General features: G+C 40.6%; 1 protein-coding gene across 4 annotated transcripts in view; it reads left to right on the plus strand.

Annotated features, from left to right (window-relative positions):
* Positions 1–15,431, plus strand: part of REEP2 (receptor accessory protein 2) — a 77,881-nt gene extending 62,450 nt beyond the window's left edge. The window contains exons 7-9 of one of the 4 annotated variants that reach the window (XR_013215802.1): positions 9,329–9,486; positions 13,986–14,174; positions 14,821–14,934. Coding sequence is in view for 3 of the 4 variants with exons in the window: in XM_077265561.1 (XP_077121676.1) it covers positions 9,329–9,486; positions 13,986–14,060 (233 nt within the window). In the remaining variant the exon portion in view is untranslated. Of the gene's footprint in view, positions 1–9,328; positions 9,487–13,985 lie in introns of all 4 variants that reach the window. The other 3 variants (XM_077265561.1, XM_077265562.1, XM_077265563.1) reach the window with 3 other exon arrangements.
* Positions 15,432–19,523: the final 4,092 nt, after the last annotated feature.

Genomic DNA, 19,523 nt, shown 5'->3' on the forward strand with positions numbered 1-19,523 from the left:
AATAAATAGTAATAAAGGTTATATTTTATTGGCTTATTTCTCACACTCTAATCTGTGCACACAATCCATCTATGTCATAGAACTAGAGGAGAATCTGGATACTAGTGTCCAAGATAGGAAGATGATTGACTGTTCTCATTTCTTGGAGATGTAAAATAAAAAATGAATTCCTTATTTTTGCATTCCTTTTGGTGGCCTTTTCCCATGCCCATTGCCTGTTGTTGAACCATACGTTAGAATTTTTTCTAGGAAAGAAAATCTGGCCATGGAGATGCAGTACAACAGAACATGTCTGTGCTCCAACAGGTCTATGCACAATAGCTGGCTATACACATATGATAGCTGATGGCTGAGCTCTCATTTGGCCATCAGCTATCTCTCTTAACTCCCCTAGAAAGTAGAAATCTTCGGCACTCAAAAAATTAAGGTTTATTCTCACAAAAGATAACAGGAAAACAAATGTTCAGACCCCTATGAATACAGATAATTTTCATCCTCGTTTCGTCATCTAGTTGCCTTTTTCAAGATGTATCTGCGTGCAAGCATATGCGATATTATCTGTAATAAATCATAAAATAATGAATAAGACAAATTGTAGATGGGGTCCAAAATAAATAGACGGTGAAGAAATGCTAGTGATTAATCGACATTAATAATCCTGATAATATAAGTTCAAGAATACTGTCATTTCATTAGTGCTTATAATCCTGAAGTATTGGGCAATGAGGAGGTAGAAGTCACACCTCTCTGGCTGAAAAATTGCACGAGAGATTTGAGGACAAAGGGCTTAGTAGGTATGTGTATTGGTGAAAGTCTGCTAAAAGGAGAAGGTACAGTTAGGTCCATATATATTTGGACAGAGACAACATTTTTCCAATTTTGGTTATAAACATTACTACAATGTATTTTAAACAAAACAATTCAGATGCAGTTGAAGTTCAGACTTTCAGCTTTCATTTGAGGGTATCCACATTAAAATTGGATGAAGAGTTTAGGAGTTTCAACTCCTTAACATGTGCCACCCTGTTTTTAAAGGGACCAAAAGTAATTGGACAGATTCAATAATTTTAAATAAAATGTTCATTTCTAGTACTTGGTAGAAAACCCTCTGTTGGCAATGACTGCCTGAAGTCTTGAACTCATGGACATCACCAGACGCTGTGTTTCCTCCTTTTAGATGCTCTGCCAGGCCTTCACTGCGGTGGTTTTCAGTTGCTGTTTGTTTGTGGGCCTTTCTGTCTGAAGTTTAGTCTTTAACAAGTGAAATGCATGCTCAATTGGGTTGAGATCAGGTGACTGACTTGGCCATTCAAGAATATTCCACTTCTTTGATTTAATAAACTCCTGGGTTGCTTTGGCTTTGTTTTGGGTCATTGTCCATCTGTAGTATGAAACGACGACCAATCAGTTTGGCTGCATTTGGCTGGATCTGAGCACACAGTATGGCTCTGAATACCTCAGAATTCATTCGGCTGCTTCTGTCCTGTGTCACATCATCAATAAACACTAGTGACCCAGTGCCACTGGCAGCCATGCATGCCCAAGCCATCACACTGCCTCCGCCGTGTTTTACAGATGATGCGGTATGCTTTGGATCATGAGCTGTACCACGCCTTTGCCATGCTTTTCTCTTTCCATCATTCTGATAGAGGTTGATCTTGGTTTCATCTGTCCAAAGAATGTTCTTCCAGAACTGTGCTGGCTTTTTTAGATGTTTTTTTAGCAAAGTTCAGTCTAGCCTTTTTATTCTTGATGCTTATGAGTGGCTTGCACCGTGCAGTGAACCCTCTGTAGTTACTTTCATGCAGTCTTCTCTTTATGGTGGATTTGGATATTGATACTCCTACCTCCTGGAGAGTGTTGTTCACTTGGTTGGCTGTTGTGAATGGATTTCTCCTCACCATGGAGATTATTCTGCGATCATCCACCACTGTTGTCTTCCGTGGGCGCCCAGGTCTTTTTGCATTGATGAGTTCACCAGTGCTTTCTTTCTCAGGATGTACTAAACTGTAGATTTTGCCACTCCTAATATTGTAGCAATTTCTCGGATGGGTTTTTTCTGTTTTCGCAGCTTAAGGATGGCTTGATTCACCTGCAAGGAGAGCTCCTTTGACCGCATGTTTACTTCACAGCAAAACCTTCCAAATGCAAACACCACACCTCAAATCAACTCCAGGCCTTTTATCTGCTTAATTGAGAATTACATAACGAAGGGATTGCCCACACTTGCCCATGAAATAGCCTTGGAGTCAATTGTCCAATTACTTTTGGTCCCTTTAAAAACAGGGTGGCACATGTTAAGGAGCGGAAGCTCCTAAACCCTTCATCCGATTTTAATGTGGATACCCTCAAATGAAAGCTGAAAGTCTGAACTTCAACTGCATCTGAATTGTTTTGTTTAAAATTCATTGTGGTAATGTCTGTAACCAAAATTAGAAAAATGTTGTCTCTGTCCAAATATATATGGACCTAACTGTAGATGAATCTCCTGAACCTCAATTTTTCTTCAGAGCACCAAACTGATACAGTGAGCACCCCATTACTACAACTATCCTAACTCCCCTACACACATGAATGTGGCCGGAATGTTAGTGTTTTAACCCCTTTCTGACATCTGACGTACTATCCCGTCGAGGTGGGGTGGGCCCGTATGACCGCCGACGGGATAGTACGTCATCACCGATCAGCGGCGCTCACGGGGGGAGCGCGGCCGATCGCGGCCGGGTGTCAGCTGCATATCGCAGCTGACATCCGGCACTATGTGCCAGGAGCGGTCACGGACCGCCCCCGGCACATTAACCCCCGGCACACCGCGATCAAACATGATCGCAGTGTACCGGCGGTATAGGGAAGCATCGCGCAGGGAGGGGGCTCCCTGCGGGCTTCCCTGAGACCCCCGGAGCAACGCGATGTGATCGCGTTGCTCTGAGGGTCTCCTACCTCCCTCCTCGCCGCAGGTCCCGGATCCAAGATGGCCGCGGCATCCGGGTCCTGCAGGGAGGGAGGTGGCTTACCGAGTGTCTGCTCAGGGCAGACGCTTGGTAAGCCTGCAGCCCTGCACAGCAGATCGTCGATCTGGCAGAGTGCTGTGCACACTGCCAGATCAATGATCTGTGATGTCCCCCCCTGGGACAAAGTAAAAAAGTAAAAAAAAAATTTTTCCACATGTGTAAAAAAAAAAAAAAAAAATTCCTAAATAAATAATAATAAAAAAATATATATTATTCCCATAAATACATTTCTTTATCTAAATAAAAAAAACAAAACAATAAAAGTACACATATTTAGTATCGCCGCGTCCGTAACGACCCAACCTATAAAACTGCCCCACTAGTTAACCCCTTCAGTAAACACCGTAAGAAAAAAAAAAAAAAAACGAGGCAAAAAACAACGCTTTATTACCATACCGCCGAACAAAAAGTGGAATAACACACGATCAAAAAGACTGATATAAATATCCATGGTACCGCTGAAAACGTCATCTTGTCCCGCAAAAAACAAGCCGCCATACAGCATCATCAGCAAAAAAATAAAAAAGTTATAGTCCTGAGAATAAAGCGATACCAAAATAATTATTTTTTCTATATTTTAGTTTTTATCGTATAAAAGCGCCAAAACATAAAAAAATGATATAAATGAGATATCGCTGTAATCGTACTGACCCGACGAATAAAACTGCTTTATCAATTTTACCAAACGCGGAACGGTATAAACGCCTCTCCCAAAAGAAATTCATGAATAGCAGGTTTTTGGTCATTCTGCCTCACAAAAATCGGAATAAAAAGCGATCAAAAATGGTCACGTGTCCGAAAATGTTACCAATAAAAACGTCAACTCGTCCCGCAAAAAACAAGACCTCACATGACTGTGGAGCAAAATGTGGAAAAATTATAGGTCTCAAAATGTGGAGACGCAAAAACTTTTTTGCTATAAAAAGCGTCGCTGGTTTCACACTTGCGTTTTTGTCTGCAGCGTTTTTTGCACAAAAAAACGCATGCGTTTTGTCCCTATATTTAACATTGAAAACGCATGCGTTTTTTTTGTACGCGTTTGGTCGCGTTTTCAAACGCATGCGGTTTTTTTCTGCATGCGTTCATTTTCAGAAATACAACCTGCAGTATTTTCTTGCGTTTTTAAGCACATGCGTTTGTTTGCGTTAAAAACGCATGCATTTTTATCGAAAAAAAACAGAAAACACACTGAAAAGCCACCCACCACCATCAAGGTGATAAAGGGATCCAAACCCTAACCCTAACTCTACCCCTAACCTCACCCCTAACCGTTTAATGAATATTTTCTGACAGTCATAGTGCCACGTATTTCAGTGCCACGTATTTCAGTGCCACGTATTTCAGTGCCACGTATTTCAGTGCCACGTATCACGTATTTCAGTGCCACGTGTTTCAGTGCCACATATTTCAGTGCCACGTATCACGTATTTCAGTGCCACATATTTTAGTACCACGTATTTCAGTGCCACGTATTTAAGTGCCACGTATTTCAGTGCCACGTATTTCAGTGCCACGTATTTCAGTGCCACGTATTTCAGTGCCACGTATTTAAGTGCCACGTATCACATATTTCAGTGCCACGTATTTCAGTGCCACGTATTTCAGTGCCACGTATTTCAGTGCCACGTATCACATATTTCAGTGCCACGTATTTCAGTGCCACGTATTTCAGTGCCACGTATTTCAGTGCCACGTATTTCAGTGCCACGTATTTCAGTGCCACGTATTTCAGTGCCACGTATTTCAGTGCCACGTATTTCAGTGCCACGTATTTCAGTGCCACGTATTTCAGTCACGTTTAGGGTTAGGGTTAGGGTTAGGGTTAGGGCTAGGGTTGGAGGTAGAGTTAGGGTTAGGGTTTGGATTACATTTACGTTTGGATTAGGGTTGGGATTAGAATTATGGGTGTGTCAGGGCTAGGGGTGTGGTTAGGGTTACCGTTGGGATTAGGGTTAGGGGTGTGTTTGGGTTAGGGTTTCAGGTAGAATTGGGGAGTTTCCACTGTCCAGGCACATCAGGGGCTCTCCAAGCGCGACATGGCGTCCAATCTCAATTCCAGCCAATTCTGCGTTGAAAAAGTAAAACAGTGCTCCTTCCCTTCCGAGCTCTCCCGTGCGCCCAAAAAGGGGTTTACCCCAACATATGTATTATCAGCGTACTCGGGACAAATTGAACAACAACTTCTGGGGTCCAAGTTCTCTTGTTATCCTTAGGAAAATAAAAATTTGGGGGGCTAAAAATCATTTTTGTGGGAAAAAAAAAGATGTTTTATTTTCACGGCTCTGCGTTATAAACTGTAGTGAAACACTTGGGGGTTCAAAGTTCTCACAACACATCTAGATAAGTTCCTTGGGAGGTCTAGTTTCCAATATGGGGTCACTTGTGGGGGGTTTGTACTGTTTGGGTACATCAGGGGCTCTGCAAATGCAACGTGACGGCTGCTGACCAATCCATTTAAGTCTGCATTCCAAATGGCGCTCCTTCCCTTCCGAGCTCTGTCATGCACCCAAACAGTGGTTCCCCCCCACATATGGGGTATCAGCGTACTCAGGACAAATTGGACAACAACTTTTGGGGTCTAATTTATCCTGTTACCCTTGTGAAAATACAAAACTGGGGGCTAAAAAATCATTTTTGTGAAAAAAAAAAAGAATTTTTATTTTCACGGCTTTGCGCTATAAACTTTAGTGAAACACTTGGGGGTTCAAAGTTCTCAAAACACATCTAGATAAGTTCCTTGGGAGGTCTAGTTTCCAATATGGGGTCACTTGTGGGGGGTTTGTACTGTTTGGGTACATCAGGGGCTCTGCAAATGCAACGTGACGGCTGCTGACCAATCCATTTAAGTCTGCATTCCAAATGGCGCTCCTTCCCTTCCGAGCTCTGTCATGCGCCCAAACAGTGGTTCCCCCCCACATATGGGGTATCAGCGTACTCAGGACAAATTGGAAAACAAATTTTGGGGTCCAATTTATTCTGTTACCCTTGTAAAAATACAAAGCTGGGTGCTAAAAAATCATTTTTGAGAAAAAAAATAAAAATTATTTTCACGGCTCTGCGTTATAATCTGTAGTGAAACACTTGGGGGTTCAAAGCTCTCAAAACACATCTAGATAAGATCCTTAGGGGGTCTACTTTCCAAAATGGTGTCACTTGTAGGGAGTTTCAATGTTTAGGCACATCAGGGGCTCTCCAAACGCAACATGGCGTCCCATCTCAATTCCAGTCAATTTTGCATTGAAAAGTCAAATGGCGCTCCTTCCCTTCCAAGCTCTGCCATGCGCCCAAACAATGGTTTACACCCACATATGGGGTATCATCGTACTCAGGACAAATTGCACAACATTTTTTGGGGTCCAATTTCTTCTCTTACCCTTGGGAAAATAAAAAATTGGGGGCGAAAAGATCATTTTTGTGAAAAAATATGATTTTTTATTTTTACGGCTCTGCATTATAAACTTCTGTGAAGCACTTGGTGGGTCAAAGTGCTCACCACACATCAAGATAAGTTCCTTAGGGGGTCTACTTTCCAAAATGGTGTCACTTGTAGGGGGTTTCAGTGTTTAGGCACATCAGGGGCTCTCCAAACGCAACATGGCGTCCCATCTCAATTCCAGTCAATTTTGCATTGAAAAGTCAAATGGCGCTCCTTTCCTTCCGAGCTCTGCCATACGCCCAAACAGTGGTTTACCCCCACATATGGGGTATCAGCGTACTCAGGACAAATTGTACAACAACTGTGGGGGTCCATTTTCTCCTGTTACCCTTGGTAAAATAAAACAAATTGGAGCTGAAATAAATTTTGTGTGAAAAAAAGTTAAATGTTCATTTTTATTTAAACATTCCAAAAATTCCTGTGAAACACCTGAAGGGTTAATAAACTTCTTGAATGTGGTTTTGAGCACCTTGAGGGGTGCAGTTTTTAGAATGGTGTCACACTTGAGTATTTTCTATCATATAGACCCCTCAAAATGACTTCAAATGAGATGTGGTCCCTAAAAAAAATGGTGTTGTAAAAATGAGAAATTGCTGGTCAACTTTTAACCCTTATAACTCCGTCACAAAAAAAAAATTTGGTTCCAAAATTGTACTGATGTAAAGTAGACATGTGGGAAATGTTACTTATTAAGTATTTTGCGTGACATATGTCTGTGATTTAAGGGCATAAAAATTCAAAGTTGGAAAATTGCAAAATTTTCAAAATTTTCGCCAAATTTCCATTTTTTTCACAAATAAACGCAAGTTATATCGAATAAATTTTACCACTAACATGAAGTACAATATGTCACGAGAAAACAATGTCAGAATCGCCAAGATCCGTCAAAGCGTTCCAGAGTTATAGCCTCATAAAGGGACAGTGGTCAGAATTGTAAAAATTGGCCCGGTCATTAACGTGCAAACCACCCTTGGGGGTGAAGGGGTTAAAAGTGGATAGTGACTTATGTCCTGGGGTATTCCCATCTCCAAGATCCTATCCCAATATGTACTATGTGTAATAATAAAAATATTAGCAAATACCTGCAATTAGAAATGTAATATAGTTTCTCTTATTTGCTATGTCTCTTTTCTCACGTGCAGTCATTGCAGGACCTTGGGTATCCATGGTTACGACCACTGATATAGTTACAATTAGTTGGCTAGTTGCTATTGGTCGTAACCATGGATATCTAAGGTCCTGCAATGCCTGCATAAAGACATATCGAATCAGAAAAGCTATACTACATTTCTAATTGGAGGTGTTTGCTAATATTATTATTATTACACCTACTACATAGTGGGATATGATCTTGCAGATGGGAATACCCCTTTAAAATTCAAACTGCCCAATCCTTCTCTTCCTTGAATTCATCTGCCAGCAAAGAGTCTGGAATTCCTCACATACTTCGGCCGATATAGCCATTATTTGTGGGTCAGGCCAACCTTAGTCTAATGTATATGGGAGTCTTTAGTGTTTGTTTGTTTTTTAACTTAAGACAATTTACCCTATAATGCAACATGTAGCGATGGTCAAGAATCCTGGTGCCACATAATGTGGAAAATAATTAAAGTAGCCCTCCAACATTTACTTTTTATCTCATCCTTTTAGCCATGGGTAATATGTGCACAGTGCATGCATACAAAATACTTAGCCATACATACCTTCTTGTGGTCTTCTACCGCTTCCAGCGCCTTTTTGGTCCTCTTCTACATCATGTGACCCCTGTTCTGATTGGCTGGCTCAAACATAAGTCTGTTAATTGCCTTTACGATGTAAAGTCTATGAAGGCCCATCACTTATAGGCTTACATTGACAGTGACGTCCAGACCACCCTGAAGACACAGTGTGAGCCGACTGGTCAGAACTGGTAGAGGAACGGAGCAAATCTAGAAATGGAAGAGGGCAGCAATGGGAAAGTATTTTAATGCACTGTGCGCTTTTGATATATGGCTAAAGGAGGAGATAACAAAAAATGCTGGTGTGCTACATTAATATAATTCCAAACAAATATTATCAACTATTAAGTAGTGATGAACGAGTATGCTCGTTGCTCGGGTGGTCTCCGAGTATTTTGGCGTGCTCGGGGATTTAGTTTGTGTCAACACAGCTGCATGATTTGTGGCTGCTAGACAGCCTGAATACATGTGGGGGTTGCCTGTTTGGTAGGGAATTCCCACATGTGTTCAGGTTGTCTAGCAGCCGCAAATCATGCAGCTGCGTCGACTTAAACTAAATCCCTGAGCACGCTGAAATACTCGGAGACCACCCGAGCAACGAGCATACTCTTCATCGCTACTATTAAGTGATCACAGGAAGTTCACTACTGAAAATAATCTTTTATTGCCATAACAGCTGAAAATATTAACTCATTTTCTATGGAAGGGGGAGGTTGGTGTGGCAGAAGTTAAATGACCTTTACATAGATGTTCTGCTTACTTTATTCCATTCTACAAAACTCATATTTTTCTTCTAGGAACACTTGTTTGGCCTTATTGACATTTTTCTTTTTCCTTTTGAAGTTTCTGTTCTAGTTGTTTTAACACTTTACCATTCTATGTCCTACAAGATAATGTCACAGGCTGAACAGTGATGTAAGTTAGATGCTATCTATAGCATAACACTTAGTCATGTATAGTACATTGTGACTGTCACTTATGGTCTGTAAACCTCGCTTAGAGGCCAAAGACTTACATTTAGAGTTCTGTCATTTCCCTTTTACTTCCATTAAGGTTCTGCAGATGTGTTCCATGTAGTTCCATCCTCGAAGTCATTCATGTACCCAAAGTTGTGTTTTTACACTAGCTGTACGCCAGACCTGACGTTTTCTATTTGTGTGCAGCCTCCTCCACCTGTTTAGTTACTGAAGAACAACGACACGTAAAGTCAGATGTAGACCATTCAGATGTGAAATCAGAACCATCAGATGAAGATCCTGTTGAAAAAGCACCAAAACGTACTGCAAGCGTCAAAAGTGTCAAGAAAGTTACGAAAGTCGAGGTGTGTTGCAAAACTTGTATTCTTGTGCAAGTCCTAGATCTTATAGCTACCTGCTGCACAAAGCAAAGGCTTTGTTCTATTTTAGGGAAGAAAGATTTTTAACTGTCCCAAGGTCCCTTTTCCATCTCTCCCCGGGAGAAAGAAGGATGAGCCTGATTGCATTTCGCCCTGTTCAATCTCTTGTGCCCAAGGTTCACTCTTTTACTCCATTGCCCTTTAGCAGCATGGATGCGTGCTCTGTCAATCTTAAAAAAAAAAAACAAACAAAAAAAACACCGGAGCTATGGATACACCAGGAAGACCAGACAAGATCATATAATTCAAGACAAATATCTTTATTCACTGGTAGTAACGATACAAAAAAATATAATATAAAAAATAACCATTAGTAAGCAAGTGTGTACGTATCAGGACAGTATATATAACATATTCAGTAAATAACATATAAGTCAAAAAATGAACCCATATGCACAGATTATATCCTATATAGAATATCACCAGTAGACCTGTGCAAGGTAACGATCACCCAAGATAGGGTATAGAAGATCCCCAGAACAGTTTCTTTAGGTAAAACATGGCATACATGTGGCAATCACAATCAATGCTAAAAATATACACGTGCCAAAGTGAAAGAAATGGGAATAGCTAATAACATATATAAGTGCAACAGTGCAGAAAATCACATAATGAATGTGCAATCCTTCATATAAATAGTAAAGTGCTTATGTGCAAAAAAATGAATTCAGGGAAAGGTCATAATGATCGTTACCTTGAGGTGCCACTCTGTCCTGGAAACGCACACACCCCGACGCGCGTTTCGGAAATAAATTCCTTCGCTCTGTCACTTAGTGCGCAGATTTTTATGGAGGCAGGAAACACTGCTGTTGGCTTGCTGCCCCTAGATGTAATTGCTGAGGACCTTTTAGATCACGGTGTTCCTGCTATGCATATTAATATTCTGTAGGGAAAGATAAGGAGGCTTCTGGAAACTGGTTGAAAGAACCCAAGGTTATCTAATTGATTTTTCAAGCCTTAAGGGTATGTGCACACGTCCGGATTTCTTGCAGAAATTTCCTGAAGAAAACCTGAAATTTTCTGCAAGAAATCCGCATTTTTTTTGCGTTTTTTTTCCCGTTTTTTTAGCATTCTGCAAGCGTAATTAGCTTGCAGAATGCTAAAGTTTTCCAAGCGATCTGTAGCATCGCTTGAAAAACTGACTGACAAGTTGGTCACACTTGTCAAACATACTGTTTGACAAGTGTGACCAACTTGTTACTATAGATGCTGCTTATGCAGCATCTATAGTAAAAGATAGAATGTTTAAAAATAATAAAAAAAATAAAAAATGGTTATACTCACCCAGACGATCTCAGCGGCGTCCGTTCCTATAGATGCCGGTGTGGTTCAGGACCTGTGATGACGTCGCGGCTTGTGATTGGCTGCGTGAGTCACATGAGCGGTCACGCGACCAATCACAAGACAGTGATGTCATCACAGGTCCTGAACCACACCATCTATAGGAACCGAAGAGAGAGCATGCACCAGAGAGGTGGGAACACTTCGGGGTCCATCAAAGGGTGAGTATATCACTATTTTTTTATTTTAATTCTTTTTTTTTTGACCAATTATAAGGTGCCCAGTCCGTGGAGGAGAGTCTCCTCTCCTCCACCCTGGGTACCAACCGCACATAATCTGCTTACTTCCCGAATGGTGTGCACCGTGATCAGCCCGGGAATCTGCCTGATAACATAACACACTACCTGACTGATCACCGTGATCAGCCCGGGAATCTGCCTAATAACATAACACACTACCTGACTGATCACGGTGATCAGCCTGTGAATCTGCCTAATAACATAACACACTGCCTGACTGATCACTGTGAACAGCCCAGGAATCTGCCAAATAACATAACACACTACCTGACTGATCACTGTGATCAGCCCGGGAATCTGCCTAATAACATAACACACTACCTGACTGATCACTGTGATCAGCCCCGGGAATCTGCCAAATAACATAACACACTGCCTGACTGATCACTGTGAACAGCCCAGGAATCTGCCTAATAACATAACACACTACCTGACTGATCACTGTGATCAGCCTGTGAATCTGCCTAATAACATAACACACTGCCTGACTGATCACTGTGATCAGCCCGGGAATCTGCCTAATAACATAACACACTGCCTGACTGATGGCACATTGTAGTGATCTGTGTGATCTCCATAGCACATCACTGTGATCAGCCAGATCTAGTATATCTAATTATGAGGCTGGGATCACACAAACGTACCTATATTGGGTCCTATTTTTTTTTTTTAATGAACCCAATAGCCTTGAATATGCGAGTCTCATCAGACATATGAAACATACCGTAATAGTGCGTGCTTCAATTTTATTTTTTTCCACGCACAGATTTTTTTTATGTGACATAAACTCTTATGTGAACAGTCCAGTTGAGTAGTACTCGCCCTAGTGCTGTCCTTGTGATGTCCGTTTTCTCACAGACTGCGCTTGGACCACAACCTCAGTCATGAGTTCTTAGCCTTATGGTCATAATCAGATGTACACTTCATGCCCCCTACACGGGGACAACTGTGATGTTCAGCCGTGTATGATCGATCTTGGTGGCTTTATCCCACTCCCTTAATTCTACTTTTCCCTTCTGCTTAGTAGTGGGATTAATTCTAGGTGCACAAAAGTCAAAACCGTATTTACTAATGATGGGCGAACGTGCTCGAATAAGGTGTTACCCGAGCATTCTTGGGTGCTGAGCTACTCGAAAAATATGTTTGAGTCCCCATGCCTGCATGTCTCACGGCTGTTTGACCCCTGTTTGTTAGGCAATCCCTGCATGTGTTGCGGCTGTCAAACAGACAGAGGGGTCTCCCAACACATTTTTCAAGCACGTTTGCTCGTTGCTAGTATTTACATCAGTGATCCATTACACCCATCCCTTCCTAGCGTTAGTGCCCGATAAACCGTAGTATGTGACGGCTGCGGTCACTAACAGGCTACCAGTAATCAAACACCAGGAGGACCAGTGAGTGGAAGTAGAGGCCGGTAGTATTTGCTTTTGTTCTTTTCAGAAGTTAGAAACTTTATTTAACGTGGTATTCTACTGTGCTATAGTTTAGGCCATGTGCACACGTTCAGGATTTTTCGCGTTTTTTTTCGCGTTTTTTCGCTATAAAAACGTGATAAAAAACACGAAAAAAACGCTTACATATGCCTCCTATTATTTACAGGGTATTCCGCATTTTTTGTGGAAATGTTGCGATTTTTTTCCGTGAAAAAATCGCATCGCGGAAAAAAAAGCAACATGTTCATTAAAAATGTGGAATTGCGGGGATTCCGCACACCTAGGAGCCCATTGATCTGCTTACTTCCCGCACGGGGCTGTGCACACCATGCGGGAAGTAAGCAGATTATGTGCGGTTGGTACCCAGGGTGGAGGAGAGGAGACTCTCCTCCACGGACTGGGCACCTTATAATTTGTCAAAAAAAAAGAATTAAAATAAAAAATAGTGATATACTCACCCTCTGATGGCCCCCGAAGTGTTCCCGCCTCTCCGGTGCATGCTCTCTCTTCGGTTCCTATAGATGGTGTGGTTCAGGACCTGTGATGACGTCACTGTCTTGTGATTGGTCGCGTGACCGCTCATGTGACTCACTCGACCAATCACAAGCCGCGACGTCATCACAGGTCCTTAACCACACCGGCATCTATAGGAACGGACGCCGCTGAGGAGATCGTCTGGGTGAATATAACCATTTTTTATTTATATTTTAAAAAAGCAAAAAAAATGCGGATTTCTTGCAGAAAATTTCCGGTTTTCTTCAGGAAATTTCTGCAAGAAATCCGGACGTGTGCACATACCCTAAGTCTGCAATCTTCAATCCTTCATTTATTTTTAGACCCCCTGATCTGCAGTTTGCAGCCTGACTGTGGGAGATATTTCTCTTGTTGGAGTTTTTCTCCCAGTAATATAGGCTGGATATGAAGTCTGAGGCTCAAGGGTATTGAGGTTGTCAGTAGCAAAAATATATCATTATAGCTTCTAGCATGCTATTTGCGCTTCATGCGATTTCTTCTTTTTTGTAGCCTTTTTTCGCTGCCCTTCCTAAGACGTTAGATACTTTTTTTCCTATCTACTACCCCTGTCCTCCCTCTCTGCTGCTATCTTAAACACTGAGAGAAACGTGAGGAAGAGCACATTGAGTTTTCATGAGCTCTGACAGACCTGTAACATGTTTGCAAACCACTTGGCTAAATAAAGGACTTGCCATAAATTCAGCAGCAGTAAAATTGTAAAAAAAAAATAAAACAAAAAACAACTTTTAATGACGGTTATTTAGAAATTGGGTAACTTTGCATTTGGGAAGTGGATGAACAATAGAAACAAAACCTATGCACACTTTGTATGTTTTTGGACTGCCTGTGTGATGTATTGCTGCAAATCATGAGTCAAACATCTGTGTTTCTGAAACAGCCACAAGCCAAGACCGTAAAGGTTCGCCCCAAGAAGAAAACTACAGGAACCGCTGTGCCTGGAGAGTCGGCATGAACTCCTGGCTTTCTGTCCAGATTTTACCTTTACGCTGCTGATTTAAAACTTTTTGGAGGACTGTTTGCTTCAGTAGCAACGGCGACTACTTATAGGAGCTCTCCACATCCAGGGGTCAGTATTTCGCAAGAGACAACATGGGTTGTTTATTAAAATCGTATAATTATATATTTGATCGAGCCACTCTAAAATGTGCAAGTCTTGAGATATTTTAATTATGCTGAGATTCACATCCAGTACTTGACTTCTCAATGGACAAAAATCTGTACATAAAAATTAGCGAGAAAAATAGTAATAATGCATCGTATAAAAGACAAACTTGTAACTATGTCTCCCCAGGCTGCTGAATTATCTATGGGGCTTGTGTGAACTACTACAATAGGTGCTCAGTATTCTGCTAACAGTTACAGTTTACAGTGGCCTCAATAGTGCAAATAATAAGTAGCCACGTTTTGTTTTTTTCTAGAAATGATAGCCATTTTGTCTCTCCCTTACCTATCCTAAAAGCTTTTAGTGTGTTCCTACACAAGAAATAGTGAGAAAAATGTAGATGAGACTAAACGACCCTTGCAGTCATTTATACATGAATACTTAATAGTTTTCAATGAACTGGAATCCTTTTATGCTGGATTATAGCAAGTGACAGAATCAGGGGTCTATTTCCTACCAACATGGCAGGTACAGCAGGGTTGGTGACTTATAGAAGACTCAATATTGAGGTCAGAAAATGAATTAATTCTGATAAATAACTACATTGCAGGTCAACAAGGATGGCTGTATCAGCATCCAATGTTGGGAAACCACAGGTACATACAGTATATTAAAGAGACGACCTACGAGAACATCGGAGAATATGGCGTGAAAGCCCTAAACATTGCAAGGTTGTAGGTCTACAGAATGCTTGGTTTTTGGTGGATGGAACCTATGAATGTTGAGAGAACTTAATTTAAAAAAAAAAAAAAAGTGTAAATATAAATATTTTTACTCCTATTTGATTAGATGACATCTATGATAAGGTGATCTTCAGGGGGTGAACAGGCCTATAGGGGGCGGTACTGTTCAAAGGTTGCTGATGTTAATACTTCAAAGAACAGTTTTTTCCAGAACTGCGCTTGAGAAGTCTTTCACTGATCTTTGACAATTGCATTAGTGTTTACATTCACTTTATACTGTTTATAAAATGTCCCGCACTTTTTCTCCATTTTCCACATTACTTAAAATAATACTGTCACCAATAGTTATAGTCTTTGTGAAGCTGAACGACACTGCTCCTCCTAAATTAGTTGCTAGATTGTAGGTATGCCACTGCTGTAGCCTTTGTATGCAGCCTGATTGGAAATAAACACTATATTTTATACTGAAAATGAAAGCAAAAAAACCCTTAATATGTAGTGTGGATTAAGAAAAGAATCAATACTTTGCTTTTAGTTACTCCTGGAATAATCCGGGCAGTGCCACGTTCTACTGGTATAATGGCGTGAGATGGATCAGCTGAGCATTGAGAAGCTGTTGTTACCGTAGTATGGCCATACCTGTTCCTAGTCTACAAGATGTATTGCCATGCCTCATTATTCTGTAAATCGTGAGTTGAAAGAGTCTGGGACATGGTATATACACATGTATTGTTGTCATGCCCATTAGTCTCCCGTCTTTGCTCAAGAAAATAAGATGGCGTAGAGGCGATACTACTTAGTCTGTGCTCACAAGCAGAATAAGTGATGTGTTGGGTCAATTATCCAAACAGAGTAGGGGCCTCGTTGATTATTATGGGTCCATCTGGGTTCCGTCTTTTAGAATGGAAAAAAAAGTTCTGCATGGATGAATTTTTTTTTTTTTTTTTTTTCCTCTTGTAAAAAAATAGACACCAAGCAGAACCCATAATAATCACTGCTCCTGTGTGCATTATTGACCCAGCACACCACTTATTCCGTTTGTTCCTGAAACAGAACAGATAAGCAGATTGTCCGTACCACCCACTATTCACAAATGTGTAGAAGAAGAGGAGAATCCACGCACCCACAATCCAGAGGCATGAAAACTCGTGATGCAACAAGAAACAATGAAGATGGAAGACTGGAAGTCCAGCCTCCAAGATATTCTGATAAAATCCAAAAAGGTTTGTTGTAGAAAAAACATGAAAAACTGTCGCAGCCATTCAATATACAGTATATTGCATTGACTTATACCCTGTCTGAAACGCGTTTGTGTCCCTCATTGTGCTGTTGTATAGTTGCAGCACTTTGTTTTACTACCAGAAACCTTTTTGGATTTTTTCAGAATAACTTGGAGGCTGGATTTTCCCCTCTCTTCCCTAGTCACAAATGTACACTTAGTTGCTTCATTTCATCTGTACATCTATAAAAGCCTTAATACCTGACTTCCGCAGTCCTTACCCACTGACCGCTTACAGTTCACTTGTTACTAGATCTGTCAGTTCAGTACGTTGTCCAATATACCACAGATGCTGAGTACGGTCACTTCTGTTCTTAGAGATTGTGCAATCACATATATAGTCTTAAGTAAGAAGGGCCTCTAAGCCCTTGATTGTTAAGCTCCTTGGAGCCGACCTGCTGCTGATTCCTCTGCTCTGCAAATTTGCTGTCAAGATGTTTACCGGATTCAGTAGCTGGGTGACGAGGTGACAATATTTGATTTGATTAGTTGCACTTTTGATTGTATAAAGTAATTTTATTGTGTATTTATTCTGAGTATTTTTATTAACTTTTTTTATTTTGACTGGGTTTTGGATTATCATCTGGTCATTATACATAGGCATTAATGGGTAGATAGGGAGTTCTTATTATTTGTGTTTCCAGAGTCACTCTTTTTAACATTCCAGAAATGTTTTCCTGATTTTTCTTTTTGAATTTTTTTTTTAGAAAGGCTTGACTAAATGACAACTATTCACTGCAGTGTTGCTAGTGTTTTGATGTTCTAGTTTACATTTAGTATTGGAGTGATGGGAGACCAAGATGGGGTTTTGATAAATGGAGAAACCCTGAAACTCCAGTTAATTATTACTATTTTTTTTATGCAAGGGGGTGATATCAAGGCTCTTTTCTTTCTAGAAACCACAACACTTATGGACATCGTTGGGTTTTGCAGCTTGGCTCTATTCCAGTGTTTGTGTCATGTCTTAAAGCGAACTTGCAAACAATTTCCCATTTTAATGATTTATTTCAGAGTCCTCACGTTCTCGATTGCATGCATTTTTTTTTAGCATTGTAGCAGACATGCTGCGTCTATAATGTAACTCCAGCAAAAATAAGCAGTGACAGTGAAAAGGCCTTATCGTGGCCAAGCTGGAGAATGAGGCTCTTATGTCAACTTTTATTATCGTTCTGATTTACTTTTGCAGGTTATTAAAGGTAAGGGAGGAGGCGATGGGGAACTTTTCTCCTTCCTGATGTTCATTCTTCACATACATTGTATGCAATATACAGCACATTTTAATTTCATTCTGTATTCATGATGCGGTCATTGCCTGAATATGTAGTCACAACACATTAAGTATCTGAGCCGGACTGCAGATATAGCAATGATGCAACCCATGCTTTATGTAAGTCGCCACCATTCCAATCCAGACATTTGCCATGACACTTGGTATGATATGACTATTAGCTGTTGATGCCTACTCCCATTGATATACCCCTCTGAGTTAGAAGTTTCTTCCAGTAACTAGCAATAGTAAGCTGATCACACTAGTCTCCCTGGATGAACATTTCGAAGCCACTTATGTCCCCTTCACTGTCATGCCTTGTGACTCACAATGTATATGAGAGTACTGCAGGCGGGATCATTACCAGGATAAAGTTGGTGGATTGAATGAACAGAGTCGTGAGATCACCATCTCAGCCACATGTGCAGTGAACAAATCCCAGACTTGTATACATCCAGATTATCACACAGAACCTGTAAGGAAATTTCCACCCCTAAATATTTTCTTTATTGCTCTACTGTATACTAAAAGATGTTGCACCCCATAATACCCTGTGTTATAGGGTGCAGCCACATGGCCAGAACTCTGCCCACCAATGGTGTTGACTACAGTATGTTGGGAGAACTTCATGGTTCTTATGAGCTGGTGTACTTTTACTGTGCATGTGCCTTCACTTGTGTGCCAGCTGAATGATCCAATTGATATTCCGTTCTAATGGCCAGGATTGGAGGTAACATAACATGCGCTGTATGCAAATTGCCACTATAGGGACATTGGGATGGTGCTCATGTCCTGAAGACTTACACTGGCTGTTCCTAATTCTTTTTGGGTGACTGAGAAAGCCAGCATTCAATGCTTAAGGGCCTGAAATGGGACTGATTGGGCCTACTCTTCAGAGGATTGGCACCACTCCCCATGACTATTCACTGGTAATTTGCACTGTGTGCTATGTTTACATTTCTTTTACTATATAATGTAGCGACAAAAAAATGACATGCGCTAATAAAAAAAATATGTACGTATATATTGGTAGTGTTTTAGGGACACAGAATGTCCTGAAAAGTTAAGTTTAACTTTAAAGGGATTGTCCAGCCCTAGGGATATTTCCAATAAGCACTGCCGCTTGCCGAATCCTAACCGCATGTCCAGTAATATACACCATGTTAGGATTGGGCTCTGTTTACTGATTCAAGCAGCCGTCACATGCAGGTAGGATACTTGTAGTATCTCTCAAAAAGAGATTTGCTTACTTGCTTTCATGTGCCAACTAGATTCTCTTCTGAGAAGCAGATGACAGTCTAGTTGGCACATGACCGTAAGTAAGCAAATCCACACTTGCAGTCACTTGAGCTCTCGAACTAGCAAATGGAGCTGAATCCTAACAGTGTGTATGTTACGCAGTGTTAGCCTTCAGCACGCAGCGGTGCTTGACAGAAATTTCCATAGGAGTAGACAACCCCTTTAACAGCTAATGATGTTTGAACTATTTTCACAAGACCAAGACCCATGTAAATTGTATTTAAAGGATCTGAACAAACAAGAAAGGTTTGCTAACTGACATCTTCAGGGTATTTTATTTTTTACTTAGGCCAGTGAAACATATTGGTATGAATAATGACAAAACACATAGAATGCTGTCAGACCTTTCTTTCTTATCTACATTATGCTGGTGCCTAAAAAAAAAAATGGACTAAGAGTTCATGGTAACAAAGAGTTACAGAAATGGATGGTAGAGAACTGATCTATAATAGTCTATTGTGCTTTAGATTAAAATCCCCAGACAGAGGTAATATATAAAATGCTTTATTGTGCAATTTGGCAGAAATATAAAATGTATAAAATATAACAATGTGCGCACAACAAGACCACTACAATAATGTCAAAATATTAAAACATAATAAGGAAAAATGATACAGGCTGACCCAATCCTATTAGGCACCAGATTACTATAGCCTCCGAAAAATTAAAATAGATATATGCACCAGAAAAATATCTTTGTATTTTAAATTGAATAAAAACACAAT

Source organism: Ranitomeya variabilis, chromosome 5 (genome assembly GCF_051348905.1).
Source record: "Ranitomeya variabilis isolate aRanVar5 chromosome 5, aRanVar5.hap1, whole genome shotgun sequence".
NCBI classification, from domain to species: Eukaryota; Metazoa; Chordata; class Amphibia; order Anura; family Dendrobatidae; genus Ranitomeya; species Ranitomeya variabilis.